The 13,261-nt window shown below is 43.3% G+C and overlaps 1 protein-coding gene across 17 annotated transcripts in view; it reads left to right on the top strand.

The window, feature by feature from the left end:
• The window catches only part of NPRL3 (NPR3 like, GATOR1 complex subunit), an 82,937-nt gene that overhangs the window by 13,766 nt on the left and 55,910 nt on the right, over positions 1–13,261 (top strand). For all 17 annotated transcript variants that reach the window (XR_009818540.1, XR_009818537.1, XR_009818538.1 and 14 more), the window contains 5 exons: positions 153–227; positions 3,478–3,631; positions 4,435–4,516; positions 11,505–11,642; positions 12,382–12,538. Coding sequence is in view for 11 of the 17 variants with exons in the window: in XM_061994224.1 (XP_061850208.1) it covers positions 153–227; positions 3,478–3,631; positions 4,435–4,516; positions 11,505–11,642; positions 12,382–12,538 (606 nt within the window). In the remaining 6 variants the exon portion in view is untranslated. The remainder of the gene's footprint in view (positions 1–152; positions 228–3,477; positions 3,632–4,434; positions 4,517–11,504; positions 11,643–12,381; positions 12,539–13,261) is intronic.

Consider the following 13,261-nt stretch of genomic DNA (forward strand, 5'->3'; position numbering starts at 1 on the left):
TTTTCCCAAGTCCAGTTTGATGGTGTAGTTGGATTTCTCTGCTCCCTTTTCTCAGCAAACTCACTTGACCAAGTTAGGCTTTTTTCTTTGTTCCCTTTGCTACTGGACCCAGCTGACACTAACCTATGGGTTTTATTCCAAATATTTTTCAGGTATCCAAAACTGATCCCTCACCAAAGAGAGAGATGCCCACTATGATTCTCTTCAACGTGGTGTTTGCACTAAGGGTAAGGACTGTCTTCATTCCATCACTCAGGGGGATGTGCTCTGACTGTCTAAGGGAATGCAGTATGCTCATGTTCCAGCAGCCTCCTGTAAAACACTCACTGTCTGACTTCACTGGAGTATTTTCATTTGAAACAACAGACCTAAACAATGAGGAATATGACACAAGCCAGTGGGAGAGTTTTCAGTCCCAGTGGAAAACAAGCACAGTTGTTCTCTTCTAAGGTTTTTGGTTTTCAATACCCAGAGTGTAAAGGCATGTAAGAGACCACTTTGCAAAATAGACATGAACCTGGTTGCAAGGCTTGTATGTGTCTTGTCTTCTTCTATTAGTGAGCTGGTAAGCTGCTGTGCTTTTTTTAGAGCCTGCCTTCTAGGCTTGTCCAACTTAAGCTGTGCAAGAAGACAGCCTGGGTCTGGCTGTCCTGTGTGTCAGGGGCTGCTGTCTGTACGTGACAGCTCCCTGCCTGGGGTAGGACCATAGCCCTACAGCTGCACTGGCATGTTGTTGAGCTCTCGTGGTTCTGTGCAGCTTAGACCCTGGTGCTCAGTTCTGCTCCAGAAGCAGAACATGAACATGAGTGGTCAGCCTCAGGAGCCAAGTCCCCAATATGGCCTTGGTCAACCCAAGCTTGGTCTGTGCAGGGTCCTTAAGAAACCTGCTGTGTCTCAGGACAGCACTGTTTGGAGACCTTACTCGTGCTGTATGATACAGAGACATGTGCCTTTACCCAGACCCTGAGTTAGGCTTTTTTTATAATTAAATGGACACTGTTTGTAAGCTCCCTCCTCTTAGCAAAGAGACCACAGCCAGGAAGCAGTGGCTGTAGTGTTCTAATTGAGAAGATGTGAAGAATAAGTAAGTTTTGATGCTCAACAAGAAGCTGGACAAAAAATGTAGCTTTTGCTTGGAGGTTTTTTCCAAGCAAAAAAACTCTGTTGACTAGATGTTGATATCAGTGTTCAGGGATCCTGGCTTGGCTAATTAGCTGGTATAAAACTCTACAAATCTCATTAAGTTTGAGCATTATTTGATTTCTGAGCTCTGGCTGTCTCTTCCCAGCTCACAGGTTGCATCTGTGGAGCCATCCTATTGTTTTTTGTAGTGTGTACACACATGAAGAAACATTTTTAAAATAAAAGAAGAAGCTAAAAGAGCTGTCTTTATGGAAGTGGTGGATTTTTGCTTGACTGGATTTAATGTCATGATTTAACAGCTTTCAGCTCCCTGCTTGTGAAATGACCTTTTTATTTTTTAGCACCAGTACTTTTCTTACCACTGTTTTTATCCATGGATATGGCAACAGTATGGATGGTTTGTCCTCAGTAAAAGGCAGTTGTCTTTCACACAAGACAATTATCCCAGCAACCAGTCTGAAGCAAGCAAGGAAACATTCACTGAGTTCTGCTGAGAGTCTAGTGTCGGTGTGCTTTAGGGACATTCTGAGGTCAGGAAGTGCTGAGTTTGTAATACAGAAGTTGATTTTAGATTTCAGGTATTAAGAAGCCTTAGCTTCAAGAATTATGTTGGTTTGGTGCAGTGATAAAGCACCATGCTTTCGTTGTAGGTGAGTGTATGTGGATGCACATGTAAGCACAAACATTGATGCATGTTGAGTCATGTGAAAGCAGAAATGTTCAAACCAATGCTCCTTCATTCACAATATTTCAGGAGCTTGGTGAAGTGCAGTGAAGACTGACTAGTCCACATTTTTCTAGCATCTAATTTCTAGTGTTTCTCTTAGGAAAACTATCTTTTTTTGCATTTTGGCACTGTGATGATAGTGATGTAATTCTGTGTGTAATGCAGCACTAAATTGTATTTGCCAAATGAGACACTCTTAGCTCACAGAGAGCTGCTGAGTTTCTGGAAAGCAAGTGGAAATTTTTTCCTAGGATGGTGTAGTGCACTGCAGAGGCTGGGTGGAGGCTTTCTGAGATAACAAGGAGAGTCCATCTGCAGTGGGCAGACAGCAGGCAAAGTCCCAAATGTTATAATCAGCACTGATCCTGCTGTGTGTCAGCTTCAGGGTTACCAACGTGTCGTGACTCAGCAAGAACCTTGGAATCCAAAACTGATGACTCATGCTTTGCAAGTTTACATGCCAAGTTATCTCTTGCTAGAACCATAAACTCCTTTAAATGTCTTAACAAACATGAAGCAGCTGCTTACTCAGACTGCCTCCCCCTCCCCCATCAGCTGTACTTAAATGATAGATTTTTTTCCCCAGCACTTTCATTCTGGGACTTGCAGGACTGCAGTGGTAGTAACAAGCCATATTTGTGAAATGTTTGAGTGTGCAAGTCCAAATTGATTCTGGTTTGAGATCAGATTATTGATCATGAGCTGATAATTCTTACCTAGTTACTGTCTAGTCAGTGTATCAAACAAACAGCAGTACAGTGCCATGGAGTGAATGGGCTGTGTCAGAGGCACTGCAGTCCTTATCTTCCCAGTGAATTTAGCCTGAACATTGTGATGTTCTGCCTTTTCAAATAGCTTGACACTTTCTTGTGTGAAATTGAGTTGTTTTATCTCTCTGCTAGAAGAAGGCACACTAACAACTGTAAAAAATAAACCTGATGGGAGTATCATAGAATCATGAATGGTTGGAATTGGAAGGGATCTCTAGAGGTGATCTGCTCAAGCAGCTTCCCCTGGCTCAGGGGGCACAGGAACGTGTCCAGCTGGGGTTGGAAACCTCCCAAGAAGGAGCCTTCACACCCTCCCTGGGCAGCCTGGGCCAGGGCTCCCTCACCTCAACACCAAATAAAGTTTCTCCTTGTGTTTCAATTGAACTTTTTGTGTCCCAGCTGATGTCCCCTTGTCTGGACACCACAGAACAAAGTGTCCCCCATGCTGCTGACACCCACCCTTTAGGTACTTGTCAGTGTTGCTGAGGTGCCCCTGAGCTCAGGCTTCTCTTCTCCAGGCTGAACAGCCCCAGGCCCCACAGCCTTTCCTCCTCACACACATGTTCCATCCCCTCAGCATCTTGGTACATCATACTCCAGGTGTTGTACTCATAGAGAAGACCACAAATCCCTGACTCTTTAGCTTTGGACATCTCTGAGCTTCAGCTTTGTTGCTCCTAGAGAAAATACCTTTCTTTTACCCGTTGGCAAAAGGGGTGACTTTTATCTACTGCAAATACCAAAAGTAATGATTTGGACGACTTCTCCATCGCTGTAGTTCCGTGTATATGCTTGTGGCTGAATGTCTGAGCCCTTGCTTGTCTGTGTTGCCCGTAGGCCAATGCAGATCCATCCGTGATAAACTGCTTACACAACCTCTCGAGGAGAATCGCCATCGTCCTGCAGCACGAGGAGCGCCGCTGCCAGTACCTCACCAGGGAGGCCAAGCTCATCTTAGCTATTCAGGATGAAGTGTCTGCCATGTCAGAAAGTGAGTGCTGAGCAGAGCTTTGTGCAGGACTGTGTTCATCCAGGGGCACTCTTTCAGACAAGTGCTAAATGAGCCTTCTTTTGTGGCTGTGGTCTGTATGAACAAGTTTTGGTGCTCTTTAGCATTTTGACAATTTGTGACTGCATTTTGCCTCATCCAAGATGACAATCCTTATGCAGTTTTAGAAGCTTGTTTACTTTCCTCACTAGCTCAGTTCATTGTGATCACTGAAGAACGCACACTGAACCATCACATGTGGATCTTTCTGTCAGGCTGAGATGGGAGAATTCATATGCAGAAGGATTTACCCAGCCTAGAGCAAGTTTCCCATGCTTTAATGCTGTGTGCTGAGTCACCAGACTTCTTGTGTGGAAAATTTACATGTTACCATGGCTAGCAAATAGTTACAGAGCATTTTTATAGACTATGCTTCAGAGCAATTTACTATACTAGCATGCACTGTTTAAGGTGAACTCCGTCTGGCCATGACACATCATCTCACTGCAAGCATTCAATATGAAAAGTAACATGTATAAACCCCAAAACACTTAAAATCATCATTTGTCAAATTCAGTTGTGTGTCTTTAACTAAGCTGAAGTTTAGGAAAAGTTGGCAGTAATTCTCTATTACTATTTTAACATGTAACGTGATTCTTACTTGAGTAAAAGATTTGAAAGGTAATTGTAGATTGAAAAGATATGGATTCTGTCCTTAAGATTTGGTTGATACCTAGTGGTGGAAGAGAAAAATCGCTTTGCTATGAAGTCAGTTATTTGCTTTCTTGTTTTGCAATTTTCCATAGCCACAGAAGGGCCACAGTCACCTTTTCATCACATCCTTCCGAAGTGCAAACTGGCCAGAGATCTCAAAGAGACGTATGACAGGTAAGTGGGATTTTCTTCATAGCTCATAGTATGCTGCTTCTCACTGCAACCTCTTGGCCTTGTTCCTTGGGACATCATCCACCTTTTAATGCTGTTGACTCAATGGGATTTGGGTTTTATATCAGGTGGAGCAATGTGAAGGTGAAATGTTTGCAGAATTCCTATCCTAATGATTGCTTTGGTTTCCCTTTAGATATGTTATAGTTCTTAAAAGTTGGTGTTGGCTGTCATAGGTTTAAGAGTTGTTATTTTCTTCCTTAGCACAGAGACACATAATGACAGGTGAATTGTAGAACTGAAAAGGTGTCACAATATGAATATCCTGTCACTGTAGAAGCACTCAAAAGCTGCACCTAAGAGAAAAATGCTGCATCTGGCACTGATGGCAAGTCAGATACTGCCCTGGCTTCATTTGGTTACACTGTGCATGTCTGGACAATGAATTTGGATTAAGTGGTGAGACTTTCAGCAGAATGGAAATTGTAACATGCTGTTTCTTGACTTGGATTAAAAGTTTTGGCAAGGATTTCAAAGGAGTGTGGAGTTAGTGTTGAATTTCAGCAGGAGCTGGCACCAGCCTCCTCCAGCTTCCTTCTGGCCTGACAGCTTGTCAGTGCTGACGCCTCATGCAGAGCAGACGGGACAGGCACGTGGTGGAAGACCTTGACAAAGGATCACAGAAGGGTTTGTTGGGGAGGAAGATGATGTGCCTCTTGATTAGGGTGTTACAAGGCTTAGGGGTTACTCTGGAGTTCCTTAATCGACTCTAGAGCACATTATGTGATGCCAGCCAAACCCTTTAGTCTCCCTAGACTGTGGTTCCCCTTCTACAAAGGGAATAATTACCAGGCTCTGTAAGGTAGGGCACTGAGAACCCTACCTAAATAATTAAATGATTTCAAAGCACATTAGAAAACTTCTATTAAATGTTCTTTGTTATGTTCAAGAGCTGTGAATTTCAGCTTGTTTGGGAAGAATGTTATATATTGTTCAATACAGCTGACACAAAACCTGTACTAAACATTAACATAAGGCATTTTTTTGTGTAGCCTGTACTTCTAATATTAAACTTCACCTACTACTTACTTTTTTTCTGTTCCTCTAGGGCTCGGTATTTGGGACTGGGTAAACCCTGATCTTTCTTCCAAACATTTTAGTGACACAGTGACATCTTGTGGCATTTAGCTGTGGCTGTAGAGCTTGTGCTCATGGAGGGTGCTAATACAACCCTTCCATGAGATAAGGAGGGCTAGGCTGACCTCAGAGGAACACACTTTGGTGCTGCCTCCCTTGATGTAAACTAAGGCAATGTCTCCTTCATTTAGGCATTGTGAGTGAGGGAGAAGTGGTACAAGTTGCATTTCATAAGCAAACGTAAGAAATAAGGTGTTGGTTAAGATAGAAGATGTCTGAGCATTTGATTGGAAAGCTCTGTCTGAAGAGTAATTAACAGTGGTGGTTTTTGTCTGGGTAACAAGGTGGTGCTCTCAGTGTTTTTCCATTAATGCTTCATATGAGAGATTGGGAAATATGCTTATTCCACCTGCAGTCAGGTCACCTGAGAAGGGCTGCAGCACCTTGCTAGACAGACAGAGAATTAAGATTATTTCTTGCTAAGGCAGAAGAAATGGTCTGGAAATGGCATTTTTTTATTCTGTAACTCCAAGATGAAGAACTCCTGTGTGGCAGCAGCTCTGGAGTGAAGTCTGTGTGGTCTTCTGTCCACAAGTGACATGGGGTTGCAAAAAAACAATTCCAAAAAGCAAATGGACCAGAATGCATAAAATAAAAGTCTTTCTGTAAGATGGGAACCAATGCCACTCTGGATTGTAAAGCTCCTGCTGTAATGAATATTGCAGCCAGTTTTGGGCCACCTAGAGAGTGTGGAGGAGTGACAATGACCTAAGAGACTGAAAGATTTGTTCTGTTTCTTTAAGAGGAGAAAAGACAGCTGGGAACAGTAAGTCTTCAGATGCATGCAGTGACAATGTGCTGGTTTAAATTTACAGAGATTTCTGGCATAGCCTTTGGCACAGGAAAGTGGAGAGAGCACTTTGAATTGCAGATGGGAACCCAGGTCTTTGTTTGAGATTCACTTAGCCAGCTTTTCCTAGTGCCTGCTGATTTCTGCAGTTCCAGAGCAAGGCCTCTTGAGTTATCACAGTTGCTTCAGAGGTGCTGTCTAAGCCCTTGATTTCCTGTAGATGGTGCTGAGGTATTTCAGGCAAGACTCAACACGTCCCTTAACAAGTTGGTTTGTACAACTCCACAAGTGTAGGAATCTCTTTACAGTTCAAAAATCTCCCTTGGATTTGGAAAGAACACCTGTGTTTTACAAGGCAGGAATCAATAGCCAGGTCATCTTGACTGTGACACTATTGCTGCTAGAGCAATGGAGTGTTAATAAACTGAACAGTTTAGACATAATCAGCATCTAGTTCCTGGGGCCTTTTTTGACTTTACTGGAGAAAAGTTGCATGTTTCTTTTTGATTAGTTCAGAAACTAGATGTGAGAGTCTTCATTTGTCTTATCCTCAAACTCCAGCATTGGTGAGGAACAAAACCCAACAGCTTTAGGACCAAGAAAGTGCAGTTGCCAGAGCTGACAGATTTACCAGTGTTAGAGTGGTCATCTCTCTTCAGCCAATGTTCAGCTAAGGGAATTAAGGCAGCCTGCAGCAAGTTTTATCTTCAACTGCAGACAATATGTTAGCCTGATACCAGGTAACTGCCTCTGTTTTAGCAAACTTCTCATAACTTTATAATGGAATAAAACTGAAAGTAATGGGAGGCTTTTGAGGAGAGTTGGATTGTTTGTTTCTTTTTAATACACAAAGAGCCTTTATACATTTTTAGCCTAATGGGGTTTTAGCCTAGTGGTGTATCTAGCTTGTCTCAGCAGCTCAGGGAGAAGTGGAATAATTATATGAGGTTTAATGAATTATTAAATGAGATTTGTGTGGCTGTACTGTAAAATACAAAGCAACTACAGTTATTTGATCAAGGGGAGGTCAACGTGTCTTTTACAAGGAACTGTGAAATCTTCAAAGCTTTGTAATTGTCACAACCTCTGGCAAAAATAAACAAACTTCAAAGCCACAAACTGACCTCCACCAAACCAGAGAATGTGTTATTGCTTCCTAATATCAATAGAATAGGCATAAAACAAGGTGTGTGGATGTAAAAATGAGTAACTTATAAAATATGAGGCAGGATTGGTTTTGTTTTGCCAATAGTTATGAAAAAGAAGGCTGTGGGATACTGGACAACTTTTGGATTCCCATTTTCAGGCAGTGGCTCACAGTCAGGGTTCAGGGCAGAGCAGAGCAGAGCAGAAGAGCAGTGGTATTCCCAAAACTGTCCCTCACCTTCCTGCAGCTCTGGAGGTGGTTTGTGGATATTCAGCAGCTTTCAGCTGATCTCACTTCCCGGAATTAGTGCACAATCCTGTGAGCCAGAGCAAATATTTTAACAGCCACAGCATCCTCTGATAAGGAGATCCATGGCTGAACTGCTTTCTGTGTTTCTCTTTCTTTTGAACTTTGCTCCTTCTAGTATCATGAAATGTCTCACAGGTCTTACGAGGCAGAGACATTAAACAGCTATTTCCTATTTACTTCTCCCTGTTTCATATCTAGGCTATAATACTCACCTTAATATCCTAATCTCTTACCATGTATCCCTCATTGTTGCTCATCAGGTATTATCAAACCTGATTTGTTAAAGAAAATGAGTTGAAACTAAGTTTTCATGGGATTAAATGCAACGTTTTTGAGGGTTTGGTACTCAGAGCATGGGAATGAAGTCAGTTTTGCCCAATTACTCTTGAAGGCTGTGGGGAAAAAGGGAAAGTTGCAGCAAGGTCTCTGGATAGCAGTTAACTGATAGAACAGGTGATGATATTTAATGTGAATAGATGTAAAGTAGTGAATGTTAGGCCAGACAGCACTTAGAGAGCACCTAGGTGCTCTGAAAAGAGCTTTTGGTGTCACACGAGATAGTTCAGTAAAAGTGTCAGCTTGGTGAAAACATTAAGGGTGCAGCACCACTGCCAAACCCCCCCTGAAATGTGAGGAGTAGTTAGGAAGGGAGCAAAGAACAAAAGAGAGCCTTCTGGAAGTTCCTGGTATACCTACTGCACCTTGGAATCTCTGCAATTTGAGGTTTCCTATCAGGAGCTACTTCAGCTGTGTCCCTGAGGTTCATGGTCTGCAGTGCAGCCTTCTCACCTTCCCCCAGTCCTGCATCCTCCTGGACGCTGCTCCACTATTTCACTTGGTGAAGAAGAATAAAATAGAACTGGAGCTAGTGACTCCCTGATGCAACTTTGAAAACTTGCTTTCTTGGTGTTCTCTTCTGTTGCTGGTTTGTGCTGTTCTGCTTCTGAGAGAAGGTGGCTTCTGGGTCTGCTGGCCCCCAGCCAAAGAGCTTGGGGCCAGCTCATGGAGATTTGTGAGGCTAGATAGATGACTTAGTGGGGCATATGTAAGAATGAAGGCAAATATGGATCCAAACTTGACTTTCTGTGACTTGACTGTACTTCATGTTGCACCAATCTTTGTGTGTGTGTTGGTGAGATGATTTAACTCTGTTGGCTGACTGAGGGTGTAGTTTATTGCTTTGCAGATTATAAGAGACTTAAATCATTTTCCATCCAAGGAGAGGCAGAGAAATCCCGTGCATGGAGCTGTAATGGAGGCTTGCAATGGTACAGTGGAATGCAAATGTAGTAGAATGAAATGAAGATCCAGATCAGAACTGGTTTTCTTGTTGCCTTTAGTTCTCAGCTTTTGTTGTCTAATGCACTGTAGGCAAAATTACGCTGTGGAGAGTGTAATTAGGTAATTAAAGCTTCTGCCTTGGTGCACTAGGACCAAAGAGTGAAAGGAACCAACTGTATTTTTTGTTTTCTGTTTCCTGACTGTTAAACTGTGCAGGGAAAATACCTCTGCAAGTGTTCTGTGTTTGCATGGGTCTCTGCTTCTTTCCACTAACCCCTTGAACAACCCCAGTAGCTTTCAGGCACCCTCTCAACTTGCTTGTCCCATTCATTTACAGAGAGTGTTTGGCTGGGCAGACGGTGTGGGTAACTACTGCTTCAGGATGCCTTTTACCTTGATGTATTTTGAGAGAATCCAGCTCTGTCTGTCAGCTAGTGTTTATCTGGTGGGATAAGCAGCCTCACTGGAGTTGCAGCATTGAACAGGAGAAGAGTGGAGGTGTTTGCTGATGGAGATGTTTGCTGTGCTTTGCGTGTTCTTTCAGGGTCTGGAGCCTCTAGTCAGGTGTGAGGTGGTAAGGCCAGAGACAGTGGATTCATCCTTTAAGTTCCTTTTTTTAAAAACAAAGGGAAAACATAAAGAGTATCTGCTCTGTTTGCAACTTGAGAAAGGGATCTTTTTCAGAGGTCAGTGCAAGCTTTGAGAATCAAACCGTGGCCTCTGCTTTTGATTGAAAAGCATTGTCTGCAGTGAGGTTTTCCCTAATGAGTCTGATCATGCAGGATGGGATGGTGTTTGCTGTCTCTCTGCTCTGTTGTGGTTTGGTGAGTAGTTCCACTGGCAGCTAAAGCTACCCAATGTTTTTGTTTTGAAACCGAATTTTCAGGTCTCTCTCAACCCAATGTACAACCAGATGAACTTGAAAAAGAGAACATTAGTTTGTGGCCTATGACTGAATGCTAGGTGTAAGTGTTGAAATCACCACATAAGGATTTACTCCCAGCCTATTCCTGCCATGTTTTTCAACCTGTTTTGTGTAGAGGGGAAATTCATGGGCATTGTGGACACAAAAGTCACATTGTCAATGTCACATTTAAATTGGACTTAAAATCGAGTTTGAATTTGAAACTTGAGTTTTCAGAGTGCAAGATTGTAAATTGTATTGCAGCCTCCTCCAAAACATTCTTTTCAAAGTTTAAAATCAAAAGCTATAGTGAGAAATTCAGCTCTCCAGTGCAGACAAGACTAGCTGTTGCTTAAGATTGATTTGCAGGTTCCTAACACAGTCTACATGAAAGCATGGGGTGAGCCTTTCCTCTTTCCCCACTGCTTAATCCCACTGCTTATAGCAAAGCTGTTCTCTGCCTGGGTTGGGCAGTGTTGTGAGGATTTGCTTAGCTCCTTATGGTATGTTAGACCCTTATGGTGTCTTAACCCAATTTTAAGTAAATGCAGTTATTTACTTGGCTGCATTTCATCTGTTGTCCAGATTTACAGGCTTCTGTAAAACTACCTGAATGACTTTCATTGCTCTAATCTCCCAGCTTTCTGGGATTTTTCACTAATAGAGGCTTATAGTTGCTTTCAGGCTGAACACAAGGGTCAGGCTTTATTATCATTCCTGAAATGTCCATCATTTCCATCCCAGTGCTGGTGCCTGAAGTCAGATTAAAGGCTTAGCTTAGTCCCCGTGGTTTCCTCGAATGAGGAAACCATTTAACAAACACGTTTGTGATTTCATGTGACAAGTAAGAGCAGGTTGGTAGGAAACAAACAACCTAAGCAGAACCAAAGGAGTTGGTTACTGTGGAAATGTGCTTCCCCCAGCACCCCTTGCCCTGCACAGACATCTTCCTTTCTTTTTGCTTGGAGAGGAAGGTGGAAATTGGAGGTGAAAACATTGTGCCCAATTCAAGTTTACCCTTTGCAGCTCTGGTCTAGGGAATTTTCCAGTGCTTTGCAGTACATATTCAAGGAACCCTTTTAACTTGAGATACTGCTGCAATGTTAAGAGCAGAGGCAGCAGAGTATCAGTGGGGTGAAGTCTTTTAAATCCCCCCCAAAGCCTCTCAGGGAATAATGCTCTGTACGTACAAGTTAAGGAAACCCTTGCAGCAAGTAATCAGCTGGTCCTGAGCCAGTCTGGGGATAGACAGGGTACATTCAGTCTTCTCCTGATGTGATTCCTTTGCAGGGTTGAATATGGAACACTTTTCATTTGTTATACATGGTGAATACTGTATGTATTTGTTTCCTTCCTGTTTTAGTCTCTGCACAACAGGAGTGGTCCGTTTACATATCAACAACTGGCTGGAAGTGAGTTTCTGCCTGCCTCATAAAATCCATTATGTTGCCACAAACTTTATACCCCCTGAAGCAATTGAGAGAAGTTTAAAATCTATCAGGTAAGATCAAGCTCTGTCCTTTAGAGTGTGTCAGGTCCTTCCTCCAGGTCCAAGTGGGGTGCCACAAATGCTTGTGCTGGTGCAGCTGGGGGATGGGGTGACCCTGAGCTGCAGCGATGGTGGAGGCAGGAGCTGAGACAGATCCCTTTGAGCTGATGCTGTGGTACCATGATGCTGCTGTTTATGAAGCAGTATGAAGCCACAGCTTCAGTGTTAACAGCAGGTGGTTGTGCTGAGGTGATGCTGCAAGAGAGGTCTGTGCTGTTAACAGTCAGAGGAATTGTGTGTTCATTTTAATCTGTTAATCAGGAGTAACTTTGTTTCTAGAAGAAAGAGATCCCAAGCCCAGCCCCTTTCTGCATTCAACGTTTACACCTTTTAACCTGCACAAGTAGCCAGGTTTTGCTTTCTTCCTTTCTTCTACTCCATTCTGTATTTCAGGAGTGCAGATGAGCGGTTTTCGGACTAGTTCTCCAGGCTTAATAGTGTGTCAGCACAATGGAGCCTTTTTTCCCTAGTCACTGAGGCATCCAGTTACCATATAACCCTCCATCCCCTTTTTATAGGGAGCATCTCATAACATAAAAATAAGCTTATTCTGAATGCACTTAGAGCAAAAGGATGATATTAGAAGTTCTTTTTTACCGGTAGATTGACCCCAGGTAGCATGATCTGGGAGTAACAAAGCCTTCAGGAAAAGCTACAGTTTACTGTGCAAATGTATTCTATTTTTCTGCAGGCCTTACCATGCCTTATTACTTTTAAATGATGAGAAGTCACTGCTTAATGAGCTCCCGTTGGACTGCTCTCCTGCCCTGGTGAGAGTAATTAAAACTACCTCTGCTGTGAAGAATTTGCAGCAACTGGCTCAAGATGCTGACTTGGCATTGCTGCAGGTATGGGGAACTGTCAGAGCACCTGAAATCCTTTTAAATCATGAGGTGTTTTCTTTCTGTGTGCCAGTGAGTTTCTGTGGTGCATGAGCACATCAAGTTCTCTTGGGTGAGAGCTGAGTGCACAGGGAAAGGGGAGCTTTAGAGTGTGGGGAAAGGAAGGGCAGCAAGGGTGCTTAAGAGTCCTGCAGCCACAGCTGAATCCCAGAATGCTGTGGGGGTAGCAGGGATGCCTGGAGGTCTCTAATCTACACCACTGCTCAGAGCAAAGCAGGCTGCTTAGGAGCTCGTCTGTTCAAATCCTGAATGCCTCCAGGGATACCTCCCACGGCTTCTGTGGGCCTCACTCCAGCATTTGACCAGCATCAGAGTGAAAAGCTTTCCCTCTAATGGGAATTTCCCATCTCCCACTTTGTGTGTGTTGCCTCCTTGTGCCACTCTTCTCAGAGTGGCTCTATCTTCTCTCTGCCTTCCCATTAGGTAGTTAAAACCAGAGCAGACAGGACTCTCGATTTACAGCACAGTGGTCTGCCTTGGTTCTGCCACCCTGATGTCTATGTGCAAATGGAGGCACCCAAAATGCAAGTGAAAGCTTAGAGCTGCCATGACCAGATGTGTTGCTTCCCCAGGATCTGCCAAGGTCTTTTCTAACCAAGAGCTCTCAAAGCATGTGCAAACCTACCTATTGATTTCCCTTAGTACATTAGTGCACAGGCTTTGCAGAGT

This window comes from Colius striatus, chromosome 3 (genome assembly GCF_028858725.1).
Source record: "Colius striatus isolate bColStr4 chromosome 3, bColStr4.1.hap1, whole genome shotgun sequence".
In the NCBI taxonomy this organism is placed as follows: domain Eukaryota; kingdom Metazoa; phylum Chordata; class Aves; order Coliiformes; family Coliidae; genus Colius; species Colius striatus.